The sequence below is a fragment of the Callithrix jacchus genome, chromosome 14 (assembly GCF_049354715.1).
Source record: "Callithrix jacchus isolate 240 chromosome 14, calJac240_pri, whole genome shotgun sequence".
In the NCBI taxonomy this organism is placed as follows: domain Eukaryota; kingdom Metazoa; phylum Chordata; class Mammalia; order Primates; family Cebidae; genus Callithrix; species Callithrix jacchus.
This window is the reverse complement of record NC_133515.1, coordinates 43,969,156-43,988,801: the sequence shown is the minus strand read 5'-3', so window position 1 is coordinate 43,988,801 and position 19,646 is coordinate 43,969,156. Positions and strand designations below refer to the sequence as shown.

General features: G+C 40.1%; 1 protein-coding gene and 1 non-coding gene across 5 annotated transcripts in view; both read left to right on the top strand.

Annotated features, from left to right (window-relative positions):
• The first annotated feature begins 5,584 nt into the window (after window positions 1-5,584).
• LOC118147642 (small nucleolar RNA U13) lies at window positions 5,585-5,686 on the top strand. The gene has a single exon (XR_004734083.1). It is a non-coding gene; the product is annotated as a small nucleolar RNA U13 (small nucleolar RNA).
• Window positions 5,687-7,567: 1,881 nt separating this feature from the next.
• Window positions 7,568-19,646, top strand: part of MXD1 (MAX dimerization protein 1) — a 28,669-nt gene continuing 16,590 nt past the window's right edge. The window contains exons 1-3 of one of the 4 annotated variants that reach the window (XM_035272361.3): window positions 7,568-7,768; window positions 8,593-8,692; window positions 14,191-14,220. In XM_035272361.3, coding sequence (XP_035128252.1) covers window positions 8,616-8,692; window positions 14,191-14,220 — 107 coding nt within the window. In that variant the 5' untranslated portion in view covers window positions 7,568-7,768; window positions 8,593-8,615. The other 3 variants (XM_002757658.6, XM_035272363.3, XM_078349142.1) reach the window with 3 other exon arrangements.

The window sequence follows — 19,646 nt, the reverse complement described above, 5'->3', positions numbered from 1 at the left end:
AAGTGCTCCAGGGCTCAGTCCTTGGACTCTCCAATCTCTGCTTTGGTGAATAGTCCATTTGTGTGGCTCAAACACCTTCTGCCATGGCTCTCAAATTTATACTTCCAGTCGGACCATTTTACTGAATTACAGTCATGTATATGCAACTAGATTAGTAGGCACCTCAAATTTAAGATGAACTGAACTTAACTCTGCTCAGTCTTCTTTGAGGCTTTCCTGTCACAGTAAATGGCCCTTTCATTCACTCTGCTCAGACCATGGTCCTTGAGGTCATCTTGGACTTTTTATTTTATGCCTTATATCTGATTCATTAGCAAATTCTTTTGGCTTTAACCTCAGAGTACATTTTGAATTTGACCGCTTTTAACCACCTGTGCTAACCTAAGCCATCTCTCTTGCCTGGACTACTGCAGTAGCCTCCTAACAAGTCTCTCTCCTTTCACTCTTGCTGCTGTTTATTCTCCACAAATATCAGAAGTAAACCTTTTAAAATGCGCATCAAGGCTGGGTGTAGTGGCTCATGCCTGTTATCCCAGCTCTTTGTGAGGCTGAGGCCAGCGGATCACTTGAGGTCAGGAGTTTGAGACCAGTCTGGCCAATATGGTGAAACCTGGTCTCTACTAAAAATTCAAAAATTAGTTTGGTGTGGTGGCATGCACCTGTAATCCCAGCTACTCAAGAGGCTGAGGCAGGAGAATTGCTTGAACTCAGGAGGCAGAGGCTGCAGTGAGCCTAGATCTCACCACTGCATTCCAGGCTGGGCAGCAGAGCGAGATTTTTGTCTCTTAATTAATTAATTAATTAAATGTGTGTCTAATCACACTGCTCCTGGCTTCAGTTATTTTTTTTTTTTATCATTTAGAACAAAGTTCAGTCCTCAGTATGGTCTACAGGGCCTCCACATGACCTAGACCCTGGTTTTCTACAGCCTCACTCCCTTGCTTACTGCACTGAGCTACACTGGCTGGACTCCTTGCTGTTCTTTCAAAACACGCAAGTGTCTACTCCCAGAGTCTTCTTACTTGATCTTTCTTCCTTCTGGAATGTTCCCCCACCTCCTTGATTTGCACGAGTAGCTTTTTTACATTGTTCAGCTCTCTTTCCAAACTAAGGTCATTCCTGACCACCCTATCCAAAATAGCAAACTTTCTTACTTGTCTATCCCTGTTTACTCTTAAAAAAAAATTTTTTTTTTTCAGTTGAGATAAAATTTATATACCATAAAATTTACCCTTCTAAAGTTTAAAATTTAGTGTTTTTTAGTATATTCAGAGTTATGCATCCATCATTCCTAATTCCGGAATGTTTTCATAACCCCAGAAAGAAACCCCATATCCATTAAAAATCACTCTTCAATCACCCCACCCCTAGAAACCACTAATGTACTTCCTGTCTCTATAGATGTATTCTGAACATTTCATATAAATGGAAATCATACAATATGTAGCCTTTTGTGTCTGGCTCCTTTCATTTAGCATAATGTTTTCAAAGTTCTTCTGTGTTGTAGCATCTGTCAGTACATCCATCATTCTTTTTGGTCTCCAAATATTCCATTCTATAGTTACACCACATTTCTGTTTGTAATTCATCAGTTGATGACCATTTGAGTTGTTTTTACTTCTTTACTATTAGAGATAATGGTGCCACAGCCGGGCGTGGTGGCTCACGCCTATAATCCTAGCACTTTGGGAGGCTGAGGTGGGTGGATCACTTGAGGTCAGGAGTTCAAGACCAGCCTGGCCAACATGGTGAAACCTCATCTCTACTAAAAATACAAAAATTAGCTGGACATGGTGGCATGTGCCTATAATCCCAGTTAGTTGGGAGGCTGAGGCAGGAGAATCGATTGAACTCAGGAGGCAGAGGTTGCAGTGAGCAGAGATCACACCACTGCACTCCAGCCTGGGTGACAGAGTGAGACTCCATCTCAAAAAAAAAGAAGTAATAGTGCCAGAACATATATATACAAGTTTTGTATGAACATGTTTTCAGTTCTCCTGGGAGTATGCTTATGAGTGGAATTGCTAGGTCATATGGAAACTATGTTTACCTTAAAGCACTGTCAAACTGTCTTTCAAAGCAGCTGCACTTATACAGTCCTATCCACAATATGTGAGAGTTCCAGTTCCTCCTTGTGACTCTCCAAACCCTCCTTTACTTTCTTCACCACATTTTTCACTGTCTGACATACTCTATATTTATTTATTATTGTCTGGTTCTTCCATTAGACAGTGAGCTCAGAGAAGTGGGGCATCTGTCGGGTTAGCTGCTGTAGCCCCAGCACCACACAGTGGCTGGCACAGAGTACAATGCTCAATTAAATGTCTTGAATTCGTGAATATAGTTCTGTAACCTTTTTTCACTAGCCAAGTCCCTTCATTTTCATTTTATATCTGATTACCTTTAGTTACCCAGGTATTGTACCTTGTATTTAACTTGCATTCAAAAAAACAGAATCTCAGTTCTTCCTTCTTGTAAAGTAAGAAAATCTTATTTATGATGTATGTAGTTCACTTACCTTGCCTCAATAAAAGAAAGGTTAAGTATTATGTTTTTATCTTTTAGGAAATATCATTTGTGGCAGGCGTCTTTCTTGTAAAAATCTTAAAACATTATTACAAAGCTAAACACCTTTTGAACAGTACTCAGAATGTTATTGCCCTTCTTACTGTTAATCCTTTGCTTTGTATTTTTTGTCCATGCCCGTATGTATGTAACAGAGTAGGAAATGGGGAAAATACATAGTTTGGGCCTTTAAAAAGAAAATGCTGTAAGGATCATTTTGCAACTTATTTACTCAATGCTGTGCCTTGGGGATCTTTTCTTGCCTGTATATGTAAATCTACCTTTTTAAAACCTACTGCAGTGGCCAGGCACAGTGGCTGTAACCCAGCACTTTGGGAGGCCAAGGCAGGTGAATCACCTGAGGTCAGGAGTTAAAGAGCAGCCTAGCCAACGTGGTGAAACCCCGTCTCTACCAAAAAAAAAAAAAAAATAGAACATGTAGCTGGGTATGGTGGTGAGTGCCTGTAATCCCAGCTACTTGGGAGGCTGAGGCAGGAGGATCGCTTGAACCTGGGAGGTGGATGTTGCGGTGAACCAGGATTGCACTATTGCATTCCAATCTGGGCAACATGAGAGGAACTCCATCTCAAAATACAAAACAAAATAAAATAAACCCTGCTGTATAGTGTTTTGTGTGATGTACATATGACAGTTTAGCCATTGCCTTTTTTTTGTTTCTTTTCTTTTTTTAACCACTCCATTCTGTGGCTGGAGTACAGTGGTATGATCACAGCTCACTGGAGCCTCAACTTCTTGGGCTCAAACAGTTCTCCTGCCTCAGCCTCCCAAGTAGCTGGGACTATAGGCCACACTACAACACTCAGCTAATTTATTTTTTTAGTAGAGTGAGGTCTCACTATGTTGCCCAGTCCGGTCTCAAACTCCTGAGCTCAAGCAGCCCTCCCATCTCAGCCTCCCAAAGTGCTGAGATTGCAGGCATGAGCCACGGCCCCAGGCCATTGCCTCATTTTCTAAACCAGAGATTTGTAGAGTGACTAATTTTTGCAAAGCAGCATTTTTAAAGCTTTTTAAAATTAGTATGATGTTAGATACCATATTAGTGTGTCTAAAGTAGCCACAAATAAAGAGATGATACTGTTGAGGCAGAAACTTGAAATACTGATTTATATACTTCGAGGAACAAAATTCCTCAAAACCTTATAAGACAAAATTTATTTTAATGTCATAGTAGTTAGAAGGTATCAAACTCAGTTATAAATGGTGGGTTTTAATTCCCGCAGTGATAGAACCTTTTAGGCACTTAAGGATTATAATAATGCAACAATTGTCTTCCATGCCACTCTGAGGTGCTCTCTAAAGTGACATCTCTGGCAGAACTCCATGAGCCTGCTGCTTGCTCAGCATTAGCATTTACCTCTTAATATACTGTCCTATTGGCTGGGCGTGGAGGCTCACACCTGTAATCCCAGCACTTTGGGAGGCCGAGATGGGCAAAGAGGTCTCCACAAGGTCAGCAGATCAAGACCAGCCTGCCTAACACGGTGAAACCTCATCTCTACCTAAAAATAGAAAAAATTAACCGGGTATGGTGGCACGTGCCTGTAGTCTCAGCTACTTGGGAGGCTGAGGCAGGAGAATCACTTGAACCCGGGAGGCCAAGGTTGCAGTGAGTGAGATTGTACCACTGCACTCCAGCCTGGGTGACAGAGTGCGAGTCCGTCTCAAAATATATATATTTTTTTTTCCCGTGTCCTTTGGCCATCTGGATTATAAGCTCCCCAGAGGAGACTGGGCAGAGGTTTACTTGGCAGTGAAGATTATCTGACAAGTCTAATATTTTATGTCTTTGTAATTTCCCATTTTCAAGTATATATCTCACTTAGTTTATCTTGATATATGCTCAAATATATAAACCATTGTCATCCATGTGTATGCTATTACATATAGCTTTTTATTTAAAGTTCTGGTCATAAAACTCAGGTTAAAACATTCTAGAATTCCCTACTTCTATTTTTGGAGCTGTGCCTTTTAGTCAATGCTTATTTCAGGCCTTTGAGGCACTAGGTATTGAGAGTCACCACTTCTTCATTATCTTAGGATTTTCAGTTCTGTCTTCAAAATTTATACTTTCAGGTTTTCCTAATTAACTGGTCATCCCATACATTTGTGTAAAATAATTTCTAGGAACACTCCAAATCTCAAAACCTTTGTTTTAGACTTACTACTTCATTTCCAGTAGATGGCACCAAATACTCTTTGAAGTTCTTCATTATACTAAGTCCTAGTTGGTGTTGCTGGCTAGTTGGTAATTTCATCCATTACCAAGGAACAAACATGGTCCAGTCTTTAGTCTGATTCTCTAATTTTTACATAATGTAGTATTTTTGTTTGTAGTGTAAGCTGGACTTGTTGACATTTAAATTATTTGCTGTTTCTGGCTCGGAATTCAACCTTTTCCCCCCTTTTTAAGACAAAAATGTCTGAATTTTGATCAGGGTGACTGTAGAGGAAGGGTCATGATATTGAAGTTGCACTTGCACGGTGGCTCACGCCTATAATCCCAGCACTTTGGGAGGCTAAGGCAGGTGGCTCACGAGGTCAAGAGATCGAGACCATCCTGGTCAACAAGGTGAAAGCCCGTCTCTACTAAAAATACAAAAAAAAACAAAAAAAAATAGAAAAAATTAGCTGGGCATGGTGGTGCATGCCTGTAGTCCCAGCTACTCGGGAGGCTGAGGCAGGAGAATTGCTTGAACCCAGGAGGCGGAGGTTGCGGTGAGCTGAGATCCTGCCATTGCACTCCATCCAGTCTGGGTAACAACAGCGAAACTGCGTCTCAAAAAAAATAAATAAAGAGTAAGAATAAAGAGATATGCTAAATATTCGTAATAAAATCAAAGAGAAAACATATACAAAATCCAAAATGTCAGGATAATGAAATCAAAGTATTTTTAGTATTATCAGTTTGGGTATTTTAGTAGAATTGCACTTGTTTATGATTTTCACGTTTGTTTTACAAATAACATGCAAGTTAAAAATACTCTTTAAAAACTGTTAGATCCTTTTGTAGTGCGTAAACGTGGTAATTAGGTGTTCACATTGTATGTGTGGGATGTGCCTCCCAAACAGCTTGTGAAAAAAAAAACTTATATTTCTACCTTCATTTCCAACTTTGTATTGTGCTTTGAAAACCTTCACCTTCAGTATGTGTATTTCATTAGTATTTTTGTAAATAATCAGTTTTTAGATCCAGTTAGCCATCGAAACCAGAATATGCCTATATATCTATCAGGCATGATTAATTACATTAATTACATTTATTCTATTTACTCTGAGTTGATTTAATTTTAGTGGGTTTGTGAACCATTTAAAAATACATGTTTGTTATATTCATATAAAAATTAATATACCATCATTATATTAAGTACTTGAGTTTTGAGTCAAGTGTTTTGTGACCCAGTCTGGAAATCTGTTTAAACTACCTTGTCTTTATGCAACTATCAACAGGAGGATTGGTAATTTGAGCTCCAGGTGAGACAGACCTAGGTTCAGTTTCATGTCTGCAGCTAAATGCATGACAAGGAAAATCATTTAGTCTCCCTGGGCCTCAGTTTCCTCAGGTGCAAAATGTAATTAACACAACCTACCTCATGGGGTTATATTGAAGATTAGAGATAATGTAGGTACGATACCTACACATAGTAAGCTATTATATATTGGCGACAATAATAAACTTTTTAAAAAAGAAATATGTTCATGCTTTACTCATTTGGATTTTGGGGACTCAACCTACCAAGAGCTTTATTTCTACTTTTAAAATTGGAGATGTCTGTCAGTACATTGGCATTGCAGCTTGGTTTGCCAGATAGCTTTCATTTAAAAAATTTTGATAGGTTTAGGGAACGATCTTTAAACTTATTAGTTCTGTATACGTAACATTCTATTAAGCATTTATATTGGTACCACCCCCACGCGGAAACACACCATTTGCAGCCGTCTTAGTATTCTTTTGAATGCTTTCATCTAGAATTAAAAGGAAGGGGGAAGCCGTAAACGATATTTAAGTCAAAGACTCTTAGGGTTCAGTGCCATTCTGTAGGTTCAGGAAGTCTCTGAGCTTTAAAAACCCGCTGGCGTGAAAGTAATTAATTATTCCATCACTTCCCGGGGTGGGGCGGAAAAGGCGCCTGAGCTCAATGCTGTACAGCAGCCCGATTCCATCTCTTTCTTGAGGGCAAAAAAAAAAAAACGCCAGGCGGCGGGTATTTAACATCAGCCAGGCTTTTCTTAAGCTCCGCAGCAGCAGCCACGTGGCGCCCGCCGGAGCTGCTGGCTCACGGACCACTAGCCTGCACAGCTCTTTGGGAGGATTCGCGGCTGGGCCCTTGCCAGCCGGAGTTCCGCAAAGCCCGGAACCCCAGAGGGTTAGAGCGCCCCGACGACACGAGGTGCCTGCCTTCCATTCGAGGGACGCCTGGCAGGTCCCCGGAAGTTTTCCCCGGGGAAAGGTCTTGGCAACAGGTCCGAGGCGGGGCCGGGTGGAGCCGAGCTCCGCAGCGGCGGGTGAATCAGCGCCGCCCAGCGCCTGGCCGGCCCTCCCAGCCAATGCCAGACCTGGTGAGGAGCAGCCAGGCCGCTGACCATCAGCCACTTAGGGCTCGCCTGGCCTGGAGAAAGGTGACATCATCGTAGCTGGGAGGTTTCTGAAGGCTTCACCAATGGGAGACAGGCGAGGTGCTTGCCTTCTACAGCTCTTGACCAATACTAACAAAGCAAAGGGTTGTTGGTATAAAACCAATGGGAAACAAGGAAAGAGCACGAGGCGGAGTTGCGAATTCTGTCACCAATTGGAAAGAGGGGGTGGAGCCCAGGCCTTGTCAAGTGTGGCCAACCAGCGAGAGGAGCGGACTTTGGGGGGTGGAGAAGTGAAGCCCTCTCCCAATCGCACAAGTGCAGGGGCGGGGCATTTTTTGGGGGACCCAATGAGGAACGTGGCCGAAGCTGGTCTGTCAAGAGAAGGGGTTGGGGGCGGGGGGATGGTGAGTCGGGGATAAACACTCCGCGGCGGTGGCGGCTGCTGATCTCCGGGTTCTGTCACAGTGTCGGCGGTGCTCAGCTCACTGGCCCCCTCCCTCTCTTGTCGAGCGTGGTTGCCAAAGAGGCTCCCTCAGCCCTGCTCCGCGGTGTCCACAGCCGGGTCCACAGCGGTCCGGCGGCGGCAGCGAACCCGTGGGCAGTGGAGGTTGGTCCCGTGGCTCCGGCCCCGGTGCAGAATGGCGGCGGCGGTTCGGATGAACATCCAGATGCTGCTGGAGGCGGCCGACTATCTGGAGCGGCGGGAGAGAGGTGCACGGGGACGGGGAGGGGTCTACCCGAACCGGGGCTGAGGGTCCTGGGGGACCGGCCTCAGGTTCGGGCGCCCAGCCGCTCCGGGGGTGGTTGGAGGCGCGGAGACCGCGAGCGCTCCCAACCCCTCAGGCTATCCCCACGCGCGGTCCGAAGGGAGGCCGCCGCTGCCCCAAAGCAATGAATGAGGTGAAGAAGGAGCTGCCGCCCGCCGGGGTCCCGAACGCCGCCTCGTCCCCAGCCCCTCACAAGTGGGTGGCCGGGGCCCCCTCCGCCAGTCTCCCTGGTTTACCTCACCCGGGCTGGCCCCGGCTGGCCCCCAGGTGGGCCCGGCGCCCCAGTCTCCCGGGCAGAGGAGCAGCGCCTCCCCGTCACCGGCTCACGGTGCTTATCCCGCACCTTCGCCCGAGGCTGGTCCCACTTAACCCGCACCAACCTGCTGGACGTTGCCAGTGGGAAACACAGGCTGCGTGAGCTTAGCCGCTACTGTGTCTCTCAACAATGAGCAGCTGGAATCCTTACACCTGCTCCGAACTGAGGGTATTCACACAATGTGTGTGTGTTTTTTTTAAATCATTGTTCTCAGAATTCCACCTTACTCCATTTAATTATTTCCACAATATTCTTTTAAAGATAAATAAAGGAAAAAGGAAATACTGTAGAGAGGAGAGTATTAAATATTCTGGGCCCATTCATTAACTGGATCCTCCGGTTTTCTAGAAGCTGAACATGGTTATGCCTCCATGTTACCATACAATAACAAGGACAGAGATGCCTTAAAACGGAGGAACAAATCCAAGAAGAATAACAGCAGTAGCAGGTAATTTGATAAATATTTCTCTCTCTATTTTAGATTGTATTATAGGTGACACAAACTGCTGAATGTAAGTTGCCTGTTGTGATTATAACCCTATAAAATTACATTGTGGCAGTCATGATTCAATAATGTACACATGGACTTAAGCCATTGCAGGAAGCTGTTTCTGTTTGAGGCAACTGAAAAGAAAAATAGAAATGTTTTACATTTCTTTATGAACTTTATCCAAAATTTAATTTCACTTTTCTTCCCCTTTGGAACAAAACACTGTGGAAGCTTCAAGTGCGATTAGCAATGGCGACAATATTTTGCCTTTAGAAGTTGCAGATTCAGGGCAAGTTTTCTATAAGTCAAAATGCTGGACATTATCCATTTCTTTTACTTTTCATAGTGATGATTTTATAAACATATTAAAGTGCCTGACTTGGTACAAGTGCTAGGATCTCATATTTGACATTTAAATTAAATACAGTGGTTTGTTTGATACTCTAATTTGTCACCTCTATTTGTAATGGCAAAGAGGAATGATTGAGGTTAAAACCTACCTCTTTAGTGATAGAGGAATGTATAATACCAAAATATTAATATGCTACAGCCTTTTCATGTTAGCCTTATAGATTGTCTTATACTGTAGTTCTTAAAAGCTGTAAACCTCACTGGAGATTTGGTTCATGCCAAAATATTAATATGCTACAACCTTTTCATGTTAGCCTTATAGATTGTCTTATACGGTAGTTGTTAAAAACTGTAAGTCTCTGGATATTTGGTTAATGGGCAGTTAAATCACATATTAAAGTCCTATGCATAGTTTCTGATACATATAAATAGTTTGTCAATGTTACTGCCCCTTTCCCCCCTTCTTTGCCCTTAAAATATTGTTGGCTAGGAATTTTGTTTTATTAGATTTCTTCAACTATACCTTTCCTGCCAGTAAATTAAAAGCATTGACATTTTCATCACTGGTTTAGAATCCTTATCCCTCCCTCACCCTCATGAATAACTCCTTGCAAGTAACTATTTGGATAGCTTCTGTGGCTTAATACAGACCACTAAAAGCCAGGAATTTCCCACGGAAACTTAAAAGTCACTTGTTCTTGCTGCCTCTTCTGTACTTGGTTCACCTCATTAATATCACTGGTGGAACCACAGGATGTGAGCAGCATTTCTTGTGCCATGCCCTTGAATAAGAATGGCACGTGAAAGATGAACCTGGTAATTACCTGGTGGGTTTTGCTTGTCCTTCCATCTTAGCGTTACCTGAGGGTGGTAGCCAGTAGTTTTGTGCATGGATACTGAGGCACTTTAAGAAGGATGTTAATACTGACTTGTAATATGCAATGGTATAAAAACAAGCTGTGTTGCATTTTGTTAAAGTATTTTTTTTAATTTTGTTTGGAATAATTTTGAGGCCTTTCAGTTAATTTTTCTAGAAAAGCATAGTCTATTTTTGCTTTTATTGTCACTAATGATTTGAGAGGAATCATCCATGTTACTTATTGAGGCTTAATACCTTAACACTTTTAATATGTTCAACTATACCTTTCCTGCCAGTAAATTAAAAGCATTGACATTTTCATCACTGGTTTAGAATCCTTATCACTCCCTCACCCTCATGAATTTCACAGGAAGGTTCTAGGGGATAATCAGTAATGGGGATAAGAAAATGAGATGTTGAAGAGAAGTGGCTTGGTTTCAAAAGGTGATTAGGAAAGAAAAATAGTAATAGTTAAGAATTTCAAGCCAAGAAATGGATTCTTTCTAGTATCTTCTCTTTAATTCATCAGTACGACACCACAAAATGACCACAAATCCTTCTATTAATGGGTTGGTTTGCTTTCCATGGTTAGAGACAGGGGTTATCACAGTTGTCCATATACTTGACTGACAATGAGTTAGTGTAATATATTTAGTGGTGTAAAGATTTCTGAGAGACCGTGATGAAACCTAGAGGTAGCACCAGACAAATTCGTGAATCAAGAGCAGATAGTTTTCTTTCAATGTGATCATTTCCTTCATGACCCATTTGGAATGGCTCCTTTTCTGAGGTACGAGCAGTCCTAACAGAGAAAGCGGCTTGACCCCGTGGTTTGAATGAGCTTTATATCCTCAGCCATGTATGGTCAGAATTTTGAACTGAGGTAAAGGATAGAGAGAGATTACTGCTGGTTTACATAACCCTTGGATAACAGTTTATTCTTGCTCACACAGGTTGAAATGCTGTGCTTTTTGCTCATTAGAGTCTGGGGGAGTACTTTTCCTTGGACAATAAAAGATAAGATTTAGCCACATAGGAAACTTCTTAGGAACTGAAAATGTAGATCTTATTCACGTTTCTCTAGTTACCTATTAAAACAAAAACAAAAATGAAATTTTGAATATCAATTGTTTTTGAAATTATCCATAGAACTACTAGAATATGGGAAGATGGAATTTTCTTTTCTACTAATTTTTGAAGTCAATTACTAATTATTTAAAATTGAAATCCAGAACTTTTTTAAAGTATGTTTTGTTAAATTGGTAAAGCAAGCTTTGGCACTCATGTGAAAGAGGAAGTTCAGGACTTGCTACCCAGTTGTTTTATAAGACAGTGGCTACAGTGAGCTGATACGAGGAGTCCTTTTGAACCCAAGGATTATTCCTGTTTATCTCAGATATGCCATAATTTGGCTTAGTTTTTTTTTTTTTTAGTGTATTTTTAAATGGTGAAATTTGACCTTTATCAATGATTCCAGAGTTATCCATTCTTTTCCGTAATCACATGGAAAATAGTTTTGACACAAGGTATCAATGTGTTCTTATAATGCTTTAATTAAAAACGTAAATGTTTACCCATCAATGGAGGTGACCGGCAGTCACTGAACTGATCATTTTTGAATGGGCTGCTTTTTATTAATAATTCAGTTTCAGTAAACCAAATACACTTCAGTAATGCTCAAGTCATTAGGCATAAGTCCCCCTTTAAAAAGAATCATGTGTTTAACCCTCTTAATCAAATAAAATCTGTAGTTTTAAAAATTTTATTCTGATTTTGTAAGGAGTTGTGCTTCCTACGGAATTTGTTTAAAAGTTTATTTTGGGGATTCAGAATTTTACATAAGTATATGACTCTATTAGTTTATCTATATCTTTTCAAAGAATCCAGGAATATTTTGGTAAGAATTTCCTGTGTGCTGTTTTTTTCTACTGTCTTCTCAACCTATTACTTTCCTTTCCTCCACCTACTAGGGATGGTCTTTGTCTACAGGTAAACAGGGGAATCTCAACCAGCAGTTGGCATATACTTTCATCCATTTTATTTATTTATTTATTTATTTATATATTTTTAGAGACAGAGTCTTGCTCTGTCTCCTAGGCTAGAGTGCAGTGGCACTATCTCGGCTCACTACAACGTCTACCTCCCAGGTTCAAATGATTCTCCTGCCTCAGCCTCCCAAGTAGCTGGGATTACAGGCACACATGACCATGGCCAGCTAATTTTTGTACTTTTAGTAAAGACGGGGTTTCGCCACGTTGGCCAGACTGGTCTCAAACTCCTGACTTCTAGTGATCCACCTGCCTAAGCCTCCCAAAGTGCTGGGATTACAGGCGTGAGCTACTGTGCCCATCTACTTTCATCCATTTAAAAAAATCTGTCAGGTTTGAACTTACTAGTCCCAGTTAAAACTAAGATGCCATGTGCTTTAGAACCTAAGGTTTGCAGTACAGGCCAGATTCTTGTTAACTATAGCATAATGTTACTGGAGAATGCTGAGGGATAAACAAGTGAATCAATGTAAAAATTTTATTTCTTTTTAATTGAGATGGGATCTTGCTGTGTTGCCCACACTGGTGTTCAACTCCTGAGTTCAAGCAATTCTCCTGCCTCAGCCTCCTGAATAGCTGGGATTACAGGCATGCGCCACCATGCCCAGCTAATTTTTATATTTTGAGTAGAGATAGGGTTTCACCATGTTGGCCAGGATGGTCTCAATCTGCTGCCTTGTGATCCACCTGCTTTGGCCTCCCAAAGTGCTGGGATTACAGGCATGAGTCACTGTGCCTGGCCTAAAACTTTTAAGTTAACCAGTTTTGAATTGGTTTGAATACATGAGGTCCATGTATTGTTTACCTAGAAAACAAATATTCCAAACTTAAAAATACTGTCACTATTTTCTCATTTGTTTTTTCTTCATGAATCAAAATTGATCCCCAGGGTCCTTGTGGAAGAGAAGTTTTAATGCTAGGTTGGAAATTTCTCATTTCAAGGCAACCTCCTCACTTTCTGTGCCACGCCCCAACACTCACTGTCCTTATCCCCATTCTCTGATGAGTGAACTTGGTGGTGGTGCTCCTGATGTACATGAGTGGCTGAGCACTCTTGAAGTGGTATCTCTCCATGCTTGCTGTGAGAATCACAGCACTCCAGTAAGGTGCTGAGTGTGGCCCCACAGAATTCATGAGGTGAACCAGGGATTAAACTCCTGAGCTGGTTAAATTCTAGAGAATTTTCATAAGAAAGGTCAAGATTCAGCTCCTTTATAATGCTGGTAGGTTCTTCCAAGTTTATAACCAGTTAGGAAGGGGTTGTGTGAGGAGGGCACTAAAGGGGCCACATTGACTTCTTATGACTTTGTGAAAACTTGTCCATAAAGTCTTAGACCAGACCTTCTCTTTAAGGTCAGTCGTAACTACACTAATGATACGGTTTCATATCCATCACACCTTTCATCCAAGGCTCTCTAACCAGTTGTACAGTTGTTACCTCATTGATCCATACTTGTTCAGTAAATAATTGGTAATTATTTTTATTCCCATTTTATAGGCAGGTTAACCAGTGACAGGATGGTAAAGAATTTTATTTATTCCACAGTATCAGTCAGTGGCACAGCTAGACTTCACATTTCCCTAACTTCTGCTTTAACCAACCTATCATCTTTATGTTGAGCTGAACTTTGGAAACCCCTTCCTAAAATCATTTGGTAGCTATTTAACAGTAGCATCTTGTACATGATAGTTACTCCAGGGAGTCAGAAGATTGGGGAGGGTTTTTTTTTTTTTTACTATTTAAAACAGTATGGTCAAGCAACTTTACACAAAATTTTGGTGTATGCTACCCCAAGGGAAAACTGCAGGGATTGGGTAGGGGTGCTACCTCCACTGTTCTACCCTTTGCCTAAAGAAAGCTTTGCAATGTTACATAACACAAATTCATATTGCATTGTGGCAGCTGTTTTTGTATAAATAGACCCCTTTTATTTCTTGCCTTAAAATGGATGATTTTTCCGCTGGAAAATGCATGCATCTTGGTTTGTCGCTTTACCTTGAACTCTATTTTAGGTATTTACATTTATCTAACTCTTCAAATGGACTACTTTTTTTAGTAGAGACCAGTGAATTTTTTCCCCACTCTGCATCTCTCCTACCAACTTTGGAGAGAAAGAAGTTAAAATAATTGTGTTGGTGTTGAAGTAGTTCTTTAAGATAAGAATATCTTATTCTTCTCTTATTGTTTCCTCTTTCAGATCAACTCACAATGAAATGGAGAAGAATAGGTGAGTTGGGAATTTGGGAGGTGGAATGCAGGGAGTTTTCTTGCTTTCTCTATTCATGAAGTTCAGACTTGGTTGCTCTTTTTGACTCTTCCCACTAGTAGCACCTGATTTCAGAATTTACCGAGGACCCTTGAAGCAGCATTGCTCATAAATCACTTAGATAGATGTGTAGCTTGCCAGTTAAAAGACCTCACCCCTAACCCTCACCCCAACCAGGCCACTCCAGAGGAAGGCCTTTGAATGACTGTTCCATAAACCAAAGCATTTTAAGTCAGAGGTAATGTTTCCACAAATAGTATTTTTTAAAATTACATGCTACTGAATATAATTGGCAGTGTGATATTAAATCACATATACACTGATATATATGTATATCCACAAACATAATACACATGTGTGTATGTATTAACACGTATGTTTTAACATGTGTATGTATGTGTATTTGCAGTTTACTTGTGAATGAAGAGTCTCAAAATTCAGGCAAATGTATGCATAGCAGAAATTGTGGAGTTGGTACCTTACTAGAGGAGGCCTGCCACCCTCACTGGGCTCCATCTTGCCACAAGCCCAAGTGGAATCTCTCTCACCTGGATTGCCTTTTGGGCTTAATTTTCCAAATCAAGTTGCCCCTCCTTCATTGAGGCAGCTGAGTGGTTCTCAAATCTGGGTGCACATTAGAATCACATTAGAATCATAAAGCTTTTTGTGTATTTTTAACATATTATTATATTAAACACATTATACACACACGCTTGTATATTTTTCTGGTGGGGGTAGAGAACAAAGGTTTATTTCTGCTGATTCTATAAAATAACTTTTTATTATAGAAAATTTCAAATCTGACCAGGCACGGTGGCCCACACCTGTAATCCCAGCACTTTGGGAGGCTGAGGTGGTGGATCACCTGAGGTCAGGAGTTCAAGAACAACATGGTGAAACCCTGTTTCAACTAAAAATACAAAAAGTAGCCAGGTATGGTGGCATGCGCCTGTAATCCCAGCTACTTAGGAGGCTGAGGCAGGAGAACTGCTTGAGCCCGAGAGGTGGAGGTTGCAGTGAACCAAGATCCCACCACTGCACTGGTCTGGGCAACAGAGTGAGACTCCATCTCAAAAAAAAAAAAAAAAAATTTCAACTCTACAAAAGTAGAGTGACTAATGTAATCAACTCCTATGTATCCATTACCCAGCTTCAGTAATTGTCAACATTTGGCAATCTTCTATAAGCAAAACCACCTCTCCCGATAGAGTATTTTAAAGCAAATTTTCTTGTATTTCTAGTAAACACACACACACACACAAAAACAAAAAAAACACCCAAAATGACAACAACAAAAAAACCACTTGCTTTTACAATATTGAAAAAAAAATTGACAACTTTTTGTGGTGCTTTTAAAATAAACAAACAAACAAATAAAATAATGCCCGGATCTTACCCTTAGCAATTCTGATTTAATTGGTTTGGGTTGAGGCTCTGCACTAGTATGTTTCAAAAGCTCCCCAGGTAATGCTCATGTGCAGCCATGGCAGAGAACCATTGAACTAGGCTCTTTCTGGTCTCTGAGCTCCCATCAATTTGAAATGCGGGCTACCCATCCAAATTGAGTGCTTTCTCAGTGCCCTGCATGAACAAGAAAATGATGTGTAATGATGGCTCTGTAAATACATGTGGTTATTTCCTGCAAACCTTCTTTGAAAAAGGAGCCTGACTCTGAAAGTCAGGATCTGAATATTTATGTTTCCTCAGTGAAAGGGCAGACCAAACCCTTGCCAGGCAGGTAGAATCTTGGAATAGAGCGGTTAGCTTTGCTCCACTATGGAATTTCGTGTGTGTGTGTGTGTGTGATGGTGAGTGTGCCTCACTGCTTATATGCTTCTGCTCACCCCTTCTTCTTCCCTTTTAAGTGTTCTGTGATTGTGACCAACCAGGTTTTAAGTTGAAGCTTCCTTTATGCTTTAGGTATTTACATATAATGAACTAGAAACTCAAAAGTATCTCTTCCTAAGGTGGAAAGGTAGTCAGCTGTGGCTTCTTTTTCTCATCTTTAGATTTTCTCTTGAGATTCTCTCCCTTCTTCATGCTTATGCAGTGACATGGGTAAACCAGGACTATTTCTGCTGAAAAATCTCCTAGTTCTTCACACCTCTAATATTTTACTTTGGTATTTATTTTTATTATTATTAAAATTTGATCCCTTCACATAAAGACTTATTAAAGCTTTGTGACTTTTGCCTCTGCAGGAATGCCACAGAATGCCAATTGTAGTATTTATTTTAGCTCCTCCGGGATGTTTATTTTCTGTCTATGGTGGCCTCAGAACTTGTGCATGTTGCTGGGTATTAAATGCCTTCATACTGGGGTATTTAATCAGCAAGGTCCCCATCACAGAGAAGTGTGCATTTTGTCCATTGGGAAAGATTCAGAGAAAGTTTCAGTTAATATACTAAGTGCTAAGATTGAGGTGTGCACAAGAGGCCGGAGGTAAAAATTATAGAAAACTGGACGTGAAGTCAGCACTAGGCAAGCTGCCTGTAATTGAGCTTGCTTCCATATGACCAGAAAATTTTTGCCTGTTGAAAGGTTAGTTATTTACTTTCCTTCTTTTCTTTTTTGGAATTTGGTCTTTTAAGGTCTTGATAATCTTTCTAGCTTAGAGCATGTGAACAGAAGAGAAGGAAAATGAGGACTCAGTTTACTTACTTTAAGCAAGCATTGGTTCCTGCAGTTCAGGGGAGGTGAAAGTTGTTGGGCTCTTCTCATTAGTGTGGATGCTTAAGAATGTCAGAGTTTTGAGGTCAGTTGAACAGCTGCTTTTGTCCTCTCTCTGGTTTTAGTAGCTGAGTCCTATAAAGAATACCACTCTGGTGAATGCTAATACACTCTAGCCATTTTTTACCTTATAACATTGCATAAAAAGATTATCATGGCTTTCATTGCTTCTCGGCCTTTTGGCTAAAATCAAGCATAAAAAGATTGCCATGGTTCTAAAAAAAAAAAAAACGAAAAGGGAAGAAGAAGAAAAGGCAAATTAGGAAAAGAACTTCTAGCAATGGGATTTTCCCTTTTCTTGATATTGCAGTTGATTATACTTGGGTTAGTTTTCTTGAATCAAAACCTTTTCTATGGCACTTTAGAGATACTAAATAATTAGTGTTACTCTATGTTATCGGGACATCACTATAAAGATATTATATCCAACAACACCAACACTTTGAAGTATCTTGTCATTGATGGGACAATAAAGGACTTCCTAGAATGGTGGTGGTAGTATTTTTTCTACTGAACAGAACAAGTGTTGAGCACCTAAGATGCCTGGTAGTAGGTGCTGGGACTACAGAGCCAGCAAAGGCTAAGCACTGCTGTGGAGGAGCACAGATGAATATTACTCTACAGGGGGTTTGGCAGTCAGCACATGGCCTGTGTTTCTCTGCATTTTAACTAGTTTTCTGGGTCTGATTTCCTAAGAAAACACCCTTGGGGTGTGTGTGTGTGTGTGTGTGTGTTTCTTTTTTTTAAACTAATCTTGCAGAAAATTTTGAGAAATATAGAAAATAATGCTAAAAATTTAAATTGTCCATAGTTCTAGCACTCCAAGAAAACCAATGGAACTTTGAAATATATCTTTCCAATTGTTTTGGAAAATAACTGAAAATACAGTTTTGCGTAGAAAGTTAGAAAATTCAGAAAAGCACAAAGAATATAAACATAACCTGTAATAGGCCTCTCAGAGGTCACACCTGCTAATATTTGTTCTATATCCATCTAGACTTTTGTGTATACTTTTTTTAACCAACATGGGATTGTATAGTAATAATTTGTAGCATCTTTCCCAGTTATAATATTTTCCAATGACATAAAATCTCCTTTCCAACATCACTTAATGCCCAGTATTATATCATATGGATATGTTAAACCTCATATAATCAATCCCATAGTTTAGAGTCTTCCCAGAACGTAAAGAATGCTTCTTAAACCACCTGTAGAAAAATCTCTGTCCAACATCATAATTATTTCCTTAGGATAAATTTTTAGCTGTGGAATTGGTGGTGTACATGTTTTTAGGATTGCTGGATTTTCCACCAGGCAGGTTACAGGCGGTGTTTTCCCTATACTTCACAAGTTGAAGTTATAACCTAAATACTTTATGAGTTTGATAAGTGAAAAATAAAAAACCACATAGGCAACTTGTTTTAATTTGTATTTCTTATACTACTAGCATAGTTGAACAATTTTTATGTCTTTGACTCTGTATGTCTCCTTGTGTAAATTGTCTGTTAAATAACCTTTGCCCAATTTTCTACTGAAGAATTTATCTTTTTTTAATTGTAAAAAGTTTTCATAATATAAAGGACATATATGAAAGATATTGACCCTTTTTCTATCACAGAACTCTCCAGTTTATCATTTCGCTTTACTGAATCAGTCTTCCCTCACTGATCTGAGTTGCTACCTTTGGTATAGACTTAATTTTTGTTTATGGCCAAGTCTCTTTCTAGACTTGTTCTTCCAGTCCATTGATCCATCTCTTCTTCCTATGCCAATATATATCGTTTCATTCTCCTTTTTTTATTTTTTCATGCTTTTAGCTACTTTCACCAGTTTTTTTCCTGAAAAATTTTTTAATGTATGAATTCCCCAACCTCTAAATTCTTTTAGAAGTTTAAAAATTGACATTACATAATTCCAATATAAACTAACCTTAAAAGGTTCATGCTTATATATTAGATCTTTTCATCCAGGATTGTGTCTCTAAGCAAAGTTTTGTAGCAAAGTTTTCCACACAGGTCTTATATATGTCCTATAAAAAGTATTCCTGAATTTATATATTTTTAGATTGCTGTTGGTTTCCCATTTTAGTTAACTGATTAATTATTGTGGAATATTAAAAAAATTTGAATCTTTTATTGTTATATATCCTTTATTGATGATAATTCTGCTATTTCTTTCTCTTAACCGAGAATACCTCCACTTTAAATGCCTTTCAATGAGCCCCTCCGCAGAGGGAGACTGAGCAAATACATGTAAGCTACAGCCAATAGGTCAGGAACCAGGTGGTAGAATGGACTCTTTTTTCAAAAGGTGACTCTGGCATCTCCTTTAATAGTAGACATCCATTTTTTTGGAATAGTGCATATGCAGGCCTTGCTGGAATTAGGTGCCTGATCTAAAGATACTACCTCTTCTGACCCTGTGACAGAAGATTTCTGTGGGGAAGACTCAGCAGCCCAGTCTGAGCTGTGATTTCCATTTGGTCAAACAGTATTTCAGTGGCATCTAGACTGGCACGAGAAACCAATTTAGTGAGGTCTCTTCTGCAAGAATATTCTAATTGATTACAGGTCCCTATAGTTTGTTCCTTTTGAGTTTCAGTTTTTCAGATAACCAAGCCCCTTATATTGGAAGGGCTGGGGCCTGACTTTTGCACT